The sequence below is a fragment of the Rhineura floridana genome, chromosome 3, assembly GCF_030035675.1.
Source record: "Rhineura floridana isolate rRhiFlo1 chromosome 3, rRhiFlo1.hap2, whole genome shotgun sequence".
Taxonomy (NCBI): Eukaryota; Metazoa; Chordata; class Lepidosauria; order Squamata; family Rhineuridae; genus Rhineura; species Rhineura floridana.
The window spans coordinates 220,160,529-220,178,966 of NC_084482.1; the positions used below are offsets into that span (position 1 = coordinate 220,160,529).

Consider the following 18,438-nt stretch of genomic DNA (forward strand, 5'->3'; position numbering starts at 1 on the left):
TGTACACAACTCCAGTCTTTCTCTGGAGGAAGATGTAGCCTCTCTGACCAGAGACATACCATGTTTCTCAGTGGGTAGACCTGGAGCTTGGGGAGGGGGCGTGACTCTTTCCATGACCGAAGGAATGAGATGACAAGGCAAAGCAGGGCCTGCTCTGCACTGGCCCAAATACCACAGAGTATTCTCTTAAAGAAGGATCTCCAGATCCTGGTATCGCAGGCCTGTAGTGGAGCTTGAAATACATAAAAAGGCCTTGAGTGACCCTCAAACATTGATTTTCTTTGCGTTCAGGTGTATTTTTCATTCTGTTGATTAACTGCTCGTACAACTTTTACAAAATATTTTCTGGTATACTCTTACCACAGCAATAAACTGGGGCGCCGTAAAGGGAATCTGCTGTCCCTTCCAGAAGTAACATTTCCCACCCCAATAGTTTTGGCGTCCCCCTCCTCCAACTTTTCGCCTGCTTTGCATGCTAAAACACGAACAGTTTCCTCCTGGGTGTCCTCACTGTAACCGATGCTGCTGCTGCTGCTGCAGGGTCTCTTCCTGGAGTCTCTCTTTCCTCCCTGGATGAAAATTCTCCCTGAAGAACTGCCACATGCATGCCACTCTCCCAGCTAGCCAGCCAGCCCTCCCTCCCACCCAGCCTCTCACCAGGCTCCCTGAAAGCCACGTCTAGAGGCTCCAGAAGACCATCATGCTCCACGTGGCACCAGTAGTGGTCCTTGTCCTCAGGGTCTATCTGGATGCTGAGCCAGGCGTAGTACGTCCTGTCTGAGTTGGGTGCCACATCCCTGCGGAAAGTCTGCTGCTCCAAGACCTCCCTGTCCTTCCTCCAGGTGGTGTCGATCTCCTTGGGGTAGAAGCCGTAGGCCTGGCAGATGAGAGTTTCCAGCCCATCATGACCTGCCATGAGTGTAACTTTCACCGTTGGAGGGTCTGTAAAAATGGCAATGTTGGCATTAAAATGCATAATATGAGCACTTTTCCAGTGGCTGGCAGGGTGGGTGCTCCCCTTTAATGTTAGGAAGGGAGCCTCTGCAGCTAACGAATCCCAACATCCAGGTTGGAGGCTGGAAATCCTAAAGCAGGGCCTGATGTTGCAAATGTGGGTCTGGTCATTGCCTGGATGGGAGACCACCTGACGAACACCCTCCCCCACCCCAGATGCTGATGGGAGGAAGGCCAGCTGTCAATATCATACAGGTAGCCCCTTTCAGCCTGAGGGCCACATTCTCTTCGGGGCAACCTTCCATGGCCACAAGCCAGAGACGGGCGGGGCAGAGGTGGAAGTGGGCGGAGCCACAAACTCCAATTTTATCTTTGTACTTCCTGTACACCCACAAATGGGTATTTAGAAGAGAGACATTATCAGAGTTTCAAGGGCACATTCCAGCCAGACGGACATACTCAAGGGGGATATGAAGTAGGGGAGCAGGGAGAGTCCTGAGGGCCAGAAAGAGAGGCTTAGGGGCCCCCAGGCTCCTCCAGCATCTTGTTGCGCTGAAATTGTGCCTCAGTCAGCAGCAACTGGCATTGTTGCATCTGCCAGACCTGGGTTCAGATCTCTCTAAAGGGGAGTTCACTTTGCAAGGAGGACCAAAGCTTGTTCTTCACTCCAGGGTCTCCGATGCTTATAATTGCTCCTCTTGCGTGCAGGAAGCTCGATCCTCAGCATCCTCACGCAGGGCTGGGAACACTGAGTCCCAGTCAGTGTAGACCTAGGGTTGCCAACATGCTGTATTTTAATTATATGTGGGGTTTATAGTTGATATTATAGTGATAAACTGCTTAGAAGCAATTCAGCATTTAAGCAGCATCTAAAGGAAATAATAATAATAATAATAATTGTAACAGCCTCACAAAAGGAAGCTTTAAAAAGGAAGAACTGACTTATTTATGGGGGGACTTAATATATTGTGGCTTCCGAATCGCATGAAAATGGTTTCAGATGGTATCAGAACAGCACCAAACTCTGGTGATAATATTAATGATTTAGAACGCTTCTGATTTATGCTGGAAATGCAGAAAAGCAAGAGGGCCTTCTTACGCTAATCCTCATGCTAAACATTCTTGGAAGCAAATGCGGAACACGGTTAATGTTATGTTGGAAGTCTCTACCCCCAATTTGTCCAATTAGAAACATTATGCCCCTAGGATGAGGATGTGGGGAGGGGAACACGTTCCTGCCCTGCCCATTGCTCACCTCTGGTCTGGTTGTAGTGTTTTTGCAGATTCACCAGGTCCCTTCTGAACCTCTGCTCGCTGCTCTGAAATCTCCAAGTGTTTATATCCCAGAACTGAGGATAGTACTTCTCCACATTCTTCATCCATGAGATGCGAGGCTGGGCCCGCCTCGTCTGGCTGTCGTAGTAAGTAGCGAGCTGGCCATCCACATACGTTACCCCACTGAACTGGACCAGTCCTTGGCTGGGCTCCCACAATGCACTGTACATGCCATCCATGGAATGAGATGAGGAACCTGCAAGGGAAAAAAAAGGGGGGCAGAGTTAGAGGGGCACATGGGCACACCCCAAACGAGCCTAGGAACTCTCTGTGTAACATCATCCTGCACCTCCACAGAAGCAGAAAGAGAGTCCTTTGCCCTGATATCAGATCAACCCACCCTCAGCAGCTCCTGATAAGTTCTGTCAAAAAAGAAGTCTAGGTTGCCCCAGGCCCCAAAACCCTAATATGGACAGTTTGGGAACTTTCTTCCAGTTGCTTTGTGCTCCTTGCAGACAAGAGGGGATCTGTCTGCCTGCCTCTCTCTCCTTCTCTCTTTCCCCCTCCCAAGCAGCAGAATTTGGTTCCCCATTCAAGATGGAACCGCCGCCTGCAGAAGGAGCCACGCTTTACACACCTCTCCCCAAAGAAGCTGTGGACTACCCACCCTCTCGGCAGCCCCATTTTCCTCACGGTGCTTCTATGCCATTATTATTTTATTGATAATAATATCCAAGCTAATACCTTGGAAGACAGGAACAAAATGCAAAGGGAACTTGAGAGGCTAGAGCATTGGGCTGAAAACCACAGAATGCAATTCAACAGGGATAAATGCAAAGTTCTACACTTAGGAAAAAAAAACCAAATGCAGTTATAAGAAGGGGGATAGATACTTGGTTCAGCAATATGACATGCAAGAAGGATCTTGGGGTTGTTGTTGATCACAAGCTGAACATGAGCCAACAGTGTGATGTGGCTGCAAAAAAGGCAAATGCTATGTTAGGCTGCATTAGCAGTCGTTTCCAAATCTTGGGAAGTATTGGTTCCCCTCTATTGGCACTGGTTAGGCCTCACCTTGAGTACTGCCTCCACTTCTGAACATCACACTTTAAGAAAGATGCAGATGAACTGGAACAGGTTCAGAGGAGGGCAATGCAGATAATCAGGGGACTGGAAACAAGGCACTATGAGGAGAGACTGAAAGAACTGGGCATGTTTAGCCTGGAGAAGAGAAGCCTGAGGGGAGATATTATATGATAGCACTCCAAGTACTTGAAAGGTTGCCACGAAGAGGAGGGCCAGGATCTCTTCTCGATCATCCCAGAGTGCAGGACATGGAACAATGGGCTCAAGTTGCAAAAAGCCAGATTTCGACTGAACATCAGGAAAACTGTCAGAGCGGTACAACAATGGAACCAATGACCTACAGAGGTGGCGGGCTCTCCAACACTGGAGGCCTTCAAGAGGCAGCAGGATATCCACCTGTCAGGGATGCTTTAATTTGATTTCCTGCATTGAGCAGGGGGTTGGACTAGATGGCCTTGTAGACCCCTTCCAACTCTACAACTCTATGATTATTTATTACATTCCTATTTCATCCTTCCTCCCAAAGGAGCCCAGGGCAGCATACAACAAACCAGCAAGTCATTAATATTAAGAATAAGTAAGTAAAAGCATTTAGAGTTATTAATATCTAAGGCAATTCTTACTGTGCATTTGCAGCCTACGATAACAACAATGGACTGCATTGCAGGGTGGTTGTAAACCACCCTGCCTCAGCTTTGACCTCCCCCCCAAAAAAAATCCTTTGAGAATGTGCGACCAGCCCCATATGGATATTCTAGAGAGCAGATACTGGTTTATAGCTTTTAACCCCCTTTTCTGTTCTGTTTTGCCTGAGTAAAAAAGTTATCTCGTTTGCTGTCAGAACAGCTTAACCCTTTAGGTTAACAAAAAGTGCCTTTGCCCGAGTATGCAAGGTTTAGGGTTCCACAGAACCCTTCCTCAGAAGTAGCTCAAATCGAAGAGGTGCAGCGTTCCTGGCCACTGGATTAGGCTGATGGGAGCTGTAGTTCAAAACAGTAACTTTTCCAAGCTCTGGGCTGCCCCATCTTGCATCGCAGCCCTTTTGCGGCAGACCAAGGTGAACTCCACAGAGCAATGGCAACAGAGCGACAGCCAGGATTGGGCAGGGGGGAAACATCGAAACAGGAGGCCCCAGTCTGAAACCCTGAAGCGATGCTGGCAGCCAGATGGACCCAAGGGAGTGACTCAGTAGCCGGAACCTTCCGAAGGTGACTATACTCTCCCGCCACAAGAGTTTAGTATGGAAATAACTTTCCCTTTTCAGCCAATCCCAGGGAGGCTTCTGCGCAGGAGTCACTCCCCACCCGCAAGCAGCACTTACGTTGGATGGCTGTGCGACCATGCCGAGGTGTAGTGCGAGCGGGGCAGGGCTTTGCAGTGGCGGTGGGTGTCGGGGTGGCTGAGGTGAGTGCTCCGGCGGGGGGGGGAGGAGGAGGAGGAAGGAGAGGGTCCCCTGCAGCTGCCCACCCCTGGGTCCAAGCGGGCAGAGCAGTGGCGTCACTACGGGGGTCCAGGCAGTGCGCACAGCACCCGGGTGACACCATGAGGGGGGCGACACCCAGAGCCGCCCGCCCCATCGCGGGGCAGGGCGCCGTTGTCCGGCAAAGGAGCCGAGAAGCGCTCCGGCCCGGCAGAGCTTGGAAAAGTTACTTTTTTGAACTACAACTCCCATCAGCCCCAGCCAGCATGGTGCTGGCTGGGGCTGATGGGAGATGTAGTTCAAAAGAGTCCGGGTCAGCGTTGGAGAGCAGCCAACTCCTCCTCGGAGGGAGGCAGGCAGGCAGGCGGGTCGGCATGCCATGAACGGCTTTTCTCCTCACTCCCACGGACCGTCTTCGCAACCCTCCCCTCCAGCGGCTTCCTCCAATGAGGCGCTTGTGATGTTCATGTATTAGTGTATATATGGTAAGTGCTGTTTGTATAGGAGATACATGATAAGTGGAATGAAAGAGGAGGGGGGAGTGAATGGGCAGTAGAATGCTGGATGATTGGCTGAGGGTTGAGAATGGCTGAGAGTATAAATGGAAGGATGACAGTTAAATCTGGGTGGACGTTAGTGAGTTGTTTGAGAGGGTGGACGGTGAGCGTGAAGTGGGTTGTTTTGGTGGGTTTTTGAGAGGAGATTGGGTGGAGAGTGTGGAGTTCGGATTAATACTAAGACCAGTACCTCAGGAATAGATGTGACCATATGCTTAAGTGCCTTTATGAAGAAATCTTGTTATCTTTGTTATTTAATAAATATATTTGGTTTACCAAAGGCCTGATCCTTGGCTGGGGTTTCACAGACCAGAAGGGAGGGTAAGGTAATGACCAAGGCTGAAGGGAAACTAACAAATGGTGGCAGCGGTGAAGGGGAGAATATAACACCACAAGTATTCAGAGCAAACCAGAATTATCTGCATTGATACAAAGGGAGTGGGACAGCTTGAGCAGTCAGTCACAGAGGTAACCTGATAGAGAGACTCAGGTAGAGTCTCTGGAAATACTGGTTATAGGACGTGACTGGTGGTGCTGCCTAGCAGGGGGATCTGTTGAGATCTGTGCTAGAGCGAGGAGAGAAACCATAAAAAGGGACAGTCCGGACTGATGGAGTCCCTGGTGGTGCCTAGTGACAGGCAGTTACCACGAGCAGGTAGGAACCTGACAGGGAGAGCCAGGGAAGGGCATCACAGCACTCAAGCTGGCTGAGGTGTGTGAGGGAGAAGGAGAGAGTTGTGTGCCCTGCCGCTCGGCTGGCCACCCGCCCGCCTACTGCCCCTCATCGCCTCACACACACAGCATAGTCAATAGTTGTCCTGGTCTTTCCCGCCCCCCAGGCTGGCCTTCACCCATCCCCCTCCTTGCTGCATGGTAGAGATGGGGGTTTAGTGAGAGGGTGGGTGATGCAGCTTTCTCCCCTACCCTAAATATCCCCACCCTCACTTCATAAACGTACTTTTTATTTTGAAGGTGTGGAGATAAGGGGAAAGGTGTTGTATCATCTCTTAAAGCGGTTTGTTTTATATGGGGCGGGGGAAAAGTATACAAGTAGCCTAAAGTTAGGCTACTACTGCTACTTCTCCTTACAGCGCAATTCCATATTATACAGCCACGGGAGTGGCTGTATACTATAGTCAGCGAGGATTTTTCACATTCCGCAATGTTAAATGGAAAATATCCCCCCGTGTCATTCTGAGGCTTCCCATAAGCTCATTTCAAAACAAAACCTTACAAAACGTATAGTTCTGAACTCAAAAACGCTTGCTTAACAAACTTCTAATTTTCATGGCGATACACAAAACAGTCAGAGAGAATCGAGGGTTCAAAGTGTAAAAAGAGAGAGAGAAACCTCAGAGCCCTTTTGGACTTTTTTTCTGCGAGTTCTCATAATCTGTTGAAATTCATTAAAAATCAGCCATGTTCACAGAGTACCTGTAATCCTAATACTGACATTGCCAACTGACCTTCATCTACTGCAGTATAAAAGTTAAAAAAAATGCCTGGCTGATCTTTAATTAATTTAAGACATTTTGTCTGGAAGCCTATGATAATGCGGGGCATGCTCAGTAAGGACCAACTGTCAGTGTTCTAAAAGCCTCACAGCTGCTGGGCGTGGCTAATCAGAGGGCCACACCCACACCAGACTTGATTTCACTTGAGACACTCATGGCTTCCCCCAGAGAATCCTGGGAAGTGTAGTTTGTGCAGGGTGCTGAAAGGAGACTCCTATTCCCCTGAGAGAATGGTTAACAGTCAGCCACTCTGATTGAAAGTCTGTGAGAGGAACAGGGCGTGTCCTAGCAACTCTCAGAACCCTCCACTAACTACACATCCCAGGATTCTTTGAGAGAAGCCATGATTGGCTTTGAGCCATGGCTTAGAGAGAGAAGCCGTCATAAATTGTTTTAAATTGTTTTTAAAAGATGTGTTTTTAAATTTGTATATTTGTTTTTAATGTTTTTAGTTATTGTAAACCGCCCAGAGATCTTCCACTATGGGGCGGTATATAAATACACTAAATAAATAGATAAATAAATAATGATTGTCCAAAGTGTAATAGAGGCCTGGTGTAGATGTGGCCAGGGACTGCTTTGTTTTAAATTTGGGTGGGAGGTAGGGTTGCCAGGTTCAGGGCCTGAGACTGATCCTGTATCTTTAGGAGAAGAGAAAGTCAGCCAAGTGCAGGTGTTTTTGCAACATTGTAATGGGAAAAACCACAAGGTAGAATTCTGCCTTCCCCCTGCCCAACTGTGAAAGATACAGAAGACGTCTTGGTTGGCAGGCCCAGCCTGGTCAGTTTTACCTATCCTAATCATGATTGCATAGGAGTATATCCGATTCAACTCAATAAGCATACAAATGATCAGACCTGCCTTTTCCCTCCTTCCCCTTTCCTCTCCCTTTCTCCTCCCCTCTTCCTTCTTCGCTTGGGGAATAAAACTAGAGTCTTCCTGTCTATGCTGGAAGCAACATTGATTTTAATACACATGAGCTCAGACTGCTTAATAAAACAACATCTCACTCTTCTGAAGTGCATTTCCATGTGCGATGACTGAACAGCAACAATGTAAGTTGGTGGCAGAAGAATTTGGAAAGGGGTTCAGGAAAAGACAGATGAAGTAAATCTTTTCCTGTAACATCTAATTTTTTAACAGCCCTATGATTGCCAGTTTATGATTTTAATTTGATGAAGGACTATTTACATTCTGTTTAACAGCTCTTGTTGCAACAATTCCACAGGTTTTAGTTTCATCTCCCCTCCCCATTTATTTCATTTATTTATTTATTTATTTAAGCTTATATACCGCCCGACTAGCAACAGCTCTCTGGGCGGTGAACATTAAAAATACAATAAAAATAACACAAAACTGTACAGTCTAAAATCAAAATATAATAATTTAGAATTAACAGGAATTAAAATGCCTCAGAGAAGAGAAAGGTTTTAACCTGGCACCGAAAAGATGATAGTGTCGGCGCCAGGCGCACCTCCTCGAGGAGACCATTCCATAGTTCGGGGGCCACCACTGAGAAGGCCCTAGATCTTGTCACCACTCTCCGGGCTTCCCTATCAGTCAGAACCCGGAGGAGGGCCTTCGTAGTAGACCGTAGTGTACGGGCCGGTTCATATCGGGAGAGGCGTTCCGACAGATATCGTGGTCCCGCGCCATATAAGGCTTTATAGGTAAGTACCAACACTTTGAATCTGGCCCGGAAGCATATTGGAAGCCAGTGCAAACGGGCTAGCACAGGTGTTATATGCTCAGACCGCTTAGTTCTTGTTAGCAGTCTGGCCGCCGCATTTTGCACTAGCTGTAGCTTCCGAATCGTCTTCAAAGGTAGCCCTACGTAAAGCGCATTGCAGTAGTCCAGACGCGAGGTTACCATAGCATGTACCACTGATGAGAGGTCCTCCTTACTCAGATAGGGATATAGCTGGGCTACCAACCGAAGTTGGTAGAACGCATTCCGTGCCACCGAGGCTACATGAGCCTCAAGTGTGAGGGAAGAGTCTAAGATGACTCCCAGACTATGCACCTGTTCCTTTAGGGGGAGTGTAACCCCATCCAGGACTTGGTATATATCCACCATCCGATCAGAGAAACCATCCACCAACAGCATCTCAGTCTTGTCAGGATTGAGTCTCAGTTTGTTAGTTCTCATCCGGTCCATTGTCGCAGCCAGGCAACGGTTCAGCACGTCAACTGCCTCACCCGAAGAAGATGTAAAGGAGAAGTAGAACTGCGTGTCATCAGCATACTGATGACAACGCACTCCAAAACTCCTGATGACCGTGTGATGCGTCCTTCCCTGGCTCTCCCTGTCAGGTTCCTACCTGCTCGTGGTTACTGCCTGTCTCTAGGCACCACCAGGGACTCCACCAGTCCGGACCGCACTCTCTTATGGTTTACCTATCCGCTCTAGCACAGATCTCAACAGATCCCCCTGCTAGGCAACCACCAGTAACGTCCCAAAACTAGTATTCCCAGAGACTCTGAATACTGGTATTGTTATTCTCTTCACCGCTGCCACCATTTGTTACAGTTCCCCTTCAGCCTTGGTCATTACCTTACCCTCCCTTCTGGTCTGTGAAACCCCAGCCAAGGATCAGGCCTTTGGTAAACCAAATTAAGTATTTATTAAAGATAACAAAGCTAACAAGATTAACAAGATTTCTTCTTAAGGCACATAAGCATATGGTTTTACTCAATACTAATCCGAACTCCACCTCCCTCCTGGCAAACAACTCTCTCAAACCCCACCAAGCAATCCACTCAGTTCTCTTCTCCCCCCCCCGATTCCACTCTCACTCTTCCTTTTATACTGTCAGCCATTTTAAACACTCAGCCAATCATCTCGCATTCTACTGCCCATTCACTCCCCTCCTCTTTCACTCCACTTACCATGTATCTTCTAAAACAACAACACTTACCATATATACATTAATATAGGAACATCACATTTCTCCCCCCTTAAACAACAGCAGAGTATTATTCCTGTTCCAGGATTTATACGTCGCATTAACAAATAAAAGTCTCTATGGGGAAAATGTCTTTCTTTGTTCCTCTGTCTGGTCACGTCCACTTGCCTGGAAAGTCCATCGGCCAGTACATTGTCCTTGCCTTTTATGAACTGGAAGTCCACCTGATAGTCCTGTAGGGCCCAGGACCACCTCTGCAGCATAGTGTTATGGTTTTTCATAGTCTGCAACCATAACAAGGCCCGATGATCCGTAGTCACTGTGAATCTTCGTCCCCACACGTATGGGCGCAACTTGTTCAGTCCCCACACGACCGCTAGGCACTCCTTCTGGACTGACAAATAGTTTTTCTCCCTCGGCGTCAGCTTGCGACTCAGGTACGCCACTGGATGTCTGGTGCCTTCTCTCTCCTGTAGCAAGACGACTCCCAGCGCCAGGTCCGACGCATCTGTAGCCACGATGAATGGTTTCTCATAGTCTGGTGCTATTAATATGGGTCCTTGGCACAAGGCTTGCTTCAGTAGATCAAAAGCCTTCTGACATTCATCCGTCCATACCACACGCTCAGAACACTTCTTCTTTGTTAATTCATGCAAGGGGGTTGCTATTTCCCCAAAATTTCTCACAAACTTCCTATAAAATCCAGCCACACCCAGAAATGCCCTTACTTGTTTTTTGGTTAAGGGGATCGGCCACGCTTGTATTGCCTCCACCTTGCTCCATAAGGGGGTGATTTTCCCACTCCCCACCTTATGTCCTAAATAGATTACTTCCTTTAGTCCAAACTGGCATTTCTTAGCTTTTATTGTGAGGCCTGCTTTTCTTAAGGCCTCCAATACTGTTGTCAGGTGTTGGACATGCTCAGGCACCGACTTGCTAAAAATGGCCACGTCATCGATATAGACCACTGCAAAATCTGACATGCCTCGCAACACAGTATTGATTAGCCTCTGAAATGAACTTGGTGAGTTCCTTAGTCCCATGGGTAAGGTCACAAACTCATATAACCCATCTGGTGTACTGAAGGCAGTTTTGGCTCTGGATTGCTCGTCTAGTTCCATTTGCCAAAATCCTTTACAGAGATCTAGTGTAGAGATAATGGTTGCTGCCCCCAATAACTCTAACATAGCGTCTACCCTAGGCATAGGATACGCATCTGGGACAGTAATTTTATTGATTAGCCGATAATCAATGCAAAACCTTGTCGTTCCATCTTTTTTCGGAACCAGGACAATACTTGAGGCCCAGGGACTGATGGATTCCCTGATCACTCCTAATTCCAGCGTCTCTTCCACCTCCTTTTTGTTCTCATTCAAAACTTTCCCATTCACACGGTACGGAACAGATCTGATTGGGGCATGATCTCCAGTATCAATGGAATGTATAACTATACTGGTTCGGCCAGGTTTGTTGCTAAAGAGGTTCCTATAGGTTTTCAAAACTCTCAGAATCTCTTCTTTTACTTCTTCCTCTACCTCCTCTGACCATTCCACTTGATCTACCCCTCCTTTGTCTTTGCTTTCCTGTACCAAATCTAGAAGTTCAGGCCCACTTCCCTCAGGGAATAAGGTAACTTGCAACACCTTTGCATCCCTGGTATGATAAGCCTTTAACTTATTTACATGAACCACTTTGCTTTTGTTTAATTGGTCTGTGGTGATTACATACGTCACTGTGTCAAGCCTTTCTCTGATGGTATATGGTCCTTCCCAGTTAGCCTGTAATTTGTCATGTTTCCTGGGTATGAACACCATAACCATATCTCCCACATCATACACACGTTCTCTGGCTGTTCTGTCATACCAGTAACTTTGCTTCTCCTGTGCATGACTCAAATTCTCTTTCACTACTTCCATCATTGATGTCAATTTATTGCGGAATTCCAATACAAAATCTACTACAGAAGTTTTGGACTCTCCCAGAGTTCCTTCCCATGAATTTTTTAGCAGTTCCAAAGGTCCCCTCACTTTTCTAGTAAACATTAGTTCAAAGGGTGAGAAGCCTGTTGAGTCCTGAGGGACTTCTCTGTATGCAAATAAGAAGCATCCCAAATGTTCATCCCAGTCTTGTGGGTGATCTTGAACATAGCTTCTTATCATGCCCTTCAAAACTCCATTAAATCTCTCAGTTAGCCCATTAGTGGCGGCATGGTAAGTAGTGGTCTTTAGATGTTTTAGACCACAACATTTCCACATACATTGCATCACTTCTCCCATGAATACACTGCCTTGATCTGTCAGCACTTCATGAGGGAAACCCAGCCTCATAAAGATTTTTAATAAAGCCTCTGCCACTACAGGGGCTTCTACAGATCTCAGTGCTTCTGCGTCTGGGTACCTGGTGGCAAAATCCACCACCACCACTAGATATTTCTTGCCATGCCTTGTGGGTTTGGAAAAAGGGCCCACCAAATCTATTCCCACTCTATAAAAGGGTTGTCCAATTATAGGAAGGGGCTTTAAGGGTGCCTTGGTCTTTACTCCATTCTTTCCCACCTTTTGGCATATTCCACAAGATAGACAATGTTGTTTTACATCTTTGGAGATATCTGACCAATAATAATGTGCAGCCAATCTCCTCTTGGTCTTTTTTATTCCCAGATGTCCTGCACATGGGACATCGTGGGCTACCTCTAGCAATCTGGTTCTGTATTTGCTAGGTACTATCAATTGCTTCACTGGTTCACATTCATCCTTTCTCTCAGCAGGCATCCACAGTCTATATAAAATCCCATTCTCACACACAACTTGATTCCTCAGTTTGTCAGTGAAAGGAATCTGTTGGGTCAGGGCTTGTTCCTTTATCTGCTTCAAACTTATATCTTTATGCAGCTCTTCCCTGAATTGCTCTGCTTCTTCCCCAGAGACCACTTGATACAGTCTGTCTCCTTCACCAGGCCTGCTAGTGGTTGCTATGGTGACCTGAGGCTGGCTAACAGATTCCACCCTGTTTGTTTCAGCCCCCCTTAATATGGCTTCTTTTTCTCTGCCAATTTGCTGTCTGGTCACTACATAGATCTTTCCTTGGGCGCCCATTACATCCCTTCCCAGTATTGCTGGTTCTTGTTGCTGGGCATTAATGCCTACTTTATATTGGCCCTCTCGGCCTCTCCAAGTCATTTCCACCAGGGCCACAGGCAAACTTTCTGGTTGACCTCTCACTCCTTGGATAGTCACAGTTTCCTGAGGTAATATTACCTCAGATTTTATTAAATCTGGCCTCAGTAATGTCTGAGCGGCACCAGTATCAAGCAATGCCCAATAATTTGCCCCTTGTACACTCACTTCCTCTCTCAGACTTGAATCAAGGTCTGTTACTTCTGTCCAGTTTATCTGGCAGAACTGAACCTTTTTCGCTGTTTCTAAAGCCTTGGGCTCTGTTTTCACTGCCCTTGTCTGAGCAGGATTACTACTGGGGTTGGCAACCTCACATTGAAAACGTAGGTGCCCTGGTCTACCACATTTCTAGCATAATTTCTCCTCACTTTTAGGGTACACAGATCCACTCTGGGGTGTCCTGTGCCCTTCAGATTTTAATGGAGGACTCACTCATTGTGGTACCACATCCCTTCTGCAAGCATTATATGGTTTGGGTTTAAAATCTCTTGATGTTTTCCCCACCCAGCCAGTTCTATTGGAGGCGAAGTGATCCGCCATCTCTGCGGCCTCCTGCACCAATGTAGGGGAACGGTCTTTGACCAGGAGCCTTATTTCTGGTGGTAACTGATGGTATAATTGATCCAGTATCATGAGGTTTTTCACCTCCTCCACAGACTGAGCTTTGGCACTACTCATCCACTTTCCAAATATATCCATCAATTTTGCTCCCAGTTCCACAAAAGACCTCCCTGTCTGTATCTGGCAATTTCTGACAAGCTTTCTAAAATAATCAGGCCCCAGTCTGAATCTTTTAAACACTGCTTCCTTGAATTCAGCATAGGTGACGGGCCTGTCTGAGGGGAAATATTGGTATACCTCAGCCAATTCCCCTTTAATCAGATTTGATAAATACTGCATGTATTTATCTTCAGGTAGCCCCCACAACTGAGCTGCTTTTTCAAAGGTGCTGAGGTAAATTTGAGGATCTTGACCAGGCTCATAGACAGCAAAGTCCTTTGGAGTAATTTTTATTTTTGCTCCATCTCTGTCATTCCTTGCCTCCTCAGAGTGAAATTTCTCTCTACCAAATTTTAACTTTTCTACTTGTAATTCGGCATCCACTGCTCGTTGCTTCTCCCTCTCCTCAAACCCCATTCTCATTCTCTCAGTTTCCATCTTCAACTTCTCAGCTTCCAACTCTCGCTGTTTATCTTTTTCCTCAGCCTCAAAGACCCGCTGCTTTTCTTTCTCATCAGCCTCCCTCCTCAATCTTTCAGTTTCCAACTCATGCTCCCATCTTAACTTCTCTCTCAAATACTCTATATAAGCGGGATTGGTTGAGTATCCTTCTGGGGTCTCTTCTCTGACAGGTTGTTTTTGCTGGGCAGTTGCAAATCCTATTAGTGCTACCCTCAATTCATCTACCCCTTTACCCTCGTGAGGTAAATTGAATGTTACGCACTTCTCCACCAGCTCCTCTCCTTTCATTTTTATATATTCAGCCATGGTGTTTGAGTTCACTCACTCTTTGCCACACACTCTTTGCCAGTCACTCTCACAAGAAATCTTGTTTTGTTATTTCTGTTTGCCACACCACTGTTCTGGATTCTCTAGTATTCGTATCTGGATTCTCTGTTGTTCGTATCCCACCGCTACTGACACCACCTGTGACGTAGTCTCCTTTGTCACCACGTGTCTTTGGGAATCTCTTTGGTTCGTATCCCACCGCTACTGCCACATGTGATGCTTCCTTCCCTGGCTCTCCCTGTCAGGTTCCTACCTGCTCGTGGTTACTGCCTGTCTCTAGGCACCACCAGGGACTCCACCAGTCCGGACCGCACTCTCTTATGGTTTACCTATCCGCTCTAGCACAGATCTCAACAGATCCCCCTGCTAGGCAACCACCAGTAACGTCCCAAAACTAGTATTCCCAGAGACTCTGAATACTGGTATTGTTATTCTCTTCACCGCTGCCACCATTTGTTACAGTTCCCCTTCAGCCTTGGTCATTACCTCACCCTCCCTTCTGGTCTGTGAAACCCCAGCCAAGGATCAGGCCTTTGGTAAACCAAATTAAGTATTTATTAAAGATAACAAAGCTAACAAGATTAACAAGATTTCTTCTTAAGGCACATAAGCATATGGTTTTACTCAATACTAATCCGAACTCCACCTCCCTCCTGGCAAACAACTCTCTAAAACCCCACCAAGCAATCCACTCAGTTCTCTTCTCCCCCCCGATTCCACTCTCACTCTTCCTTTTATACATTCAGCCATTTTAAACACTCAGCCAATCATCTCGCATTCTACTGCCCATTCACTCCCCCTCCTCTTTCACTCCACTTACCATGTATCTTCTAAAACAACAACACTTACCATATATACATTAATATAGGAACATCACAGACCGCCCCCAGCGGCTTCATATAAATGTTAAAAAGCATGGGAGACAGAACCGAACCCTGCAGGACCCCACATTGGAGAACCCACGGTGTCGAGCAATGTTCCCCAAGCACTATCTTCTGGAGACGACCCGCTAAGTAGGAGCGGAACCACTGCCAAGCAGTGCCTCCAACTCCCAACTCCGCAAGCCTCTCCAGAAGGATACCATGGTCGATGGTATCAAAAGCCACTGAGAGGTCAAGGAGAATCAACAGAGTTACACTCCCTCTGTCTCTCTCCCGACATAGGTCATCAAACAGGGCGACCAAGGCAGTCTCAGTGCCAAAACCAGGCCTGAACCCCGATTGAAATGGATCTAGATAATCGGTTTCATCCAATAGCGCCTGGAGCTGGTCAGCAACCACACGTTCCAGGATCTTGCCACATGTAATTAATTACTTGGACATTTTTCCAGATTCTATCATCCAGTGGCAAAGAACTTGCCAATTGCCTGTTGTTGTTTTATTCCTCTCTGTAAAAATGTTTCAGAAAATGATGATTAAGACTAGCTTGCTAAATCTCTTGACTGACATATATTGTAAATCAGAAGAGCATTTTAGGTATGGCTTTCCAGAGAAACACTAGAATGCAGAACTAATCCTCAGCCTTAGCCAGGATTGACAACTAACTAAAAAAGCTACCTGGCCTGCTCTTATTTGCAACTGTTGAGAAACAATGGAAATATCTCAATATGTTTAGCCTGGAGAAGAGACTGTTAAAGGGAGATGTGACAGTTGTCTTCAAGGGCTGTGATGTAGAGGATGGAGCATGTTTGTCCTCTGTCACTCAAGAGCTTTACTTTACTTTACTTTACTTTTTTTCCCCAGCCAAACTAAAATGGTTGCACTCCTGCTTGTCCTGTTGGGAGCCTTCCGGTTTATTGCTTCCGGTAAGACGTGTTTCTTTACTCGCTCTTGTTTTTTTAGATACGTGTTTTGTAAATTCTTTATTTTAGCTATTTTTTGTTTTACCTTTAAAATGGAATTTTAACTGCTGATGACCTATATGGGTGAGCTTGATAACCTGGCAATTAAGTTCCTTTATATGCTGTACTAAACGCCTGCAACTTACCTTCTCCTCTCGAGTTAAAGGAGCTGAAAGCCATAAATCTTTTGGCTAAACTCATTCCATTAAATGAATCTACACTGACGGAGGAAGTCCTTGAGATTGATGGTTTCAACTAGAAAAAGACTCCAGGAGTTGGGAATATCCCCTGAGGGTGACGTTATGGCAAGCAACCTTCAAACAAAAATTACAATTTTTTTTCCATACCTACAAGACTCTGTGAAAACTTTACCACAGCTGCAAAGGGCTTTAAATTCCAAACTCCTGCCAGAAACTCCCCAGGACTGGTCGTTAGACCGTCCCTTCTTATTAAATCCTTGTGTTGTTTCTACAACAACAAAAAGCCTGGCGGAGGAACTGGAAGATGCCGGCTTAAATTATACTATAAATACTCCAAATCCAACAATATTAACAAACGATGGTCCCCCTTCGGAGATAATTACCATTGACTCATATCAAGAAACTCAAGGGCATCAAACTCCCCCCCCCGAAAAGAGAACAGAGGAGAATGACATGAAATGTTTAAACTCTAATGCCCCAGGGGCTTCCTGTTTGGGCTGGAAGGAGTTATTGTACAACAAACTGAGCTCTGTTAAAAATTACATAGCTGTAACCAACAACTTGCTTAACACGCTAGTTCAAGCGTTGGGACCTCATTTGTATAATGAAAATAGTGACCAGGGGACATCGGTAATGCCACCATCTGTTCATGAGCATCAAAAACTGCCTACAGGGGGAATAAATAAGTGCAAGACTAGGACTCTGAAAAACCACCCTCGGTCAAAATCAAATCAGAAAAAGTCAAAGAACATCAAGAATCCTAAATGTAATTCATTAAGGAAAATGAACTTCAAGCCTCTGTTTAAATTATTAGATGCTCATAAGCCGGAAGCTAATAGAATGGAAAAAGACCCACCTCAAAATCAAAAGAGCCTCATCCTTACACCGATTCTAGTAAAGAGAAAATGGGAGAAACCCCCATACAGCTGATGTTATCATCGGAGACTGGATCATCCTCCTCTAAATATCTGACTTTAAACAATTTTGATTCATGGAATCTAGTACTACAGCCAGAAAAGCTAGTAGTTACGTACCATATTAGGACTTCCGGACGTCGGTCTCCTTTTCCGAGCATTCCATTTTTGGATCATTGTTTTGGTCTACTGTTCTCCGAAACTCACCGCATAAATTACATTAAATATATGACAAACATATCTCTCAAGCCAGGGGACTGGCAGCTGATTATCACCTTTCATTCATCGACTTTTGCCAACCAGATTTTTTATGCAAGAGAAAAGTTAAAGGAACGGGGTTTAACTCTACAACGATATTATATCAACAGCGCACTGCCATCACCGTTGGTAAGACACCAACCAAAAGTTCCCAGACCATCAATTATCGAGTCTGAGACGTCCTCAATAGATGTTAACCAATGGAACCTTCAACAGTTAAACCCTGCCCAGCTCCTTGCTCAAAGATCCTCAAGTGATGTCTGCTTTCATGCTGGAATTGGAGCCTGAGGAAATTCAACTTACTGAACTATATTCTCACCTACCAGAGACTGAGAGATCAATGATTATTGATAAACTATATAATTTAATACAATGCTTGGAAGCCGTGAAACCCACAATGAATCAGAAGAAAGAACGTTGTATTAGTAATCTAAACGCGGCTGCTAATCTGCTCTCAAAGCCACTAAAGCTCCGTACAGCATCCCCTAAGGTTCCCATTTACAGTAATATAAGTAAACTGCTCCAGGGAGGAGAGGACTGGATAAAGTCAAGATTCTTGGACCTTGGGGAATTGGCTTCTCCGACCAGGCAACAATCTACCCCACTGTTGGATAAACGAGTTTCACAATCTTCTGTCCGTCAAATCAAATCAGGAGCTGTTGTTATGGATGTTACGGGGTCTTTAAATCAGATCACAGAATTAAAATGATATTTTTCTTCCCAAACAAATTTATTATATGAAAAGTTTCCAGTCCCAACTGCAATACCCTCTGGGCGGTGTCAGAATGTTTCATCTATATCCAAGTATGTACTACACTTTTTATCTTGG

General features: G+C 45.9%; 2 protein-coding genes across 6 annotated transcripts in view; one reads left to right on the top strand and one right to left on the bottom strand.

The window, feature by feature from the left end:
* Positions 1–475: 475 nt before the first annotated feature.
* Positions 476–3,527, bottom strand: LOC133379011 (HLA class I histocompatibility antigen, B alpha chain-like). Its single transcript, XM_061613623.1, has 3 exons — positions 3,304–3,527; positions 2,210–2,485; positions 476–942 (listed from the first exon to the last, which is right to left on the bottom strand). Exons 1-3 carry the CDS (start codon positions 3,329–3,331, stop codon positions 476–478), a joined length of 771 nt encoding a protein of 256 aa, XP_061469607.1. The 5' UTR covers positions 3,332–3,527.
* Positions 3,528–4,266: 739 nt separating this feature from the next.
* Positions 4,267–18,438, top strand: part of LOC133381678 (major histocompatibility complex class I-related gene protein-like) — a 42,128-nt gene continuing 27,956 nt past the window's right edge. For 2 of the 5 annotated variants that reach the window (XM_061621048.1, XM_061621049.1), the window contains exons 1-2: positions 4,267–4,523; positions 16,140–16,201. In XM_061621048.1, the coding sequence (XP_061477032.1) occupies positions 4,468–4,523; positions 16,140–16,201 (118 nt within the window). In that variant the 5' untranslated portion in view covers positions 4,267–4,467. Of the gene's footprint in view, positions 4,524–4,554; positions 4,720–5,189; positions 5,221–16,139; positions 16,202–18,438 lie in introns of those variants that run through there. The other 3 variants (XM_061621052.1, XM_061621050.1, XM_061621051.1) reach the window with 3 other exon arrangements.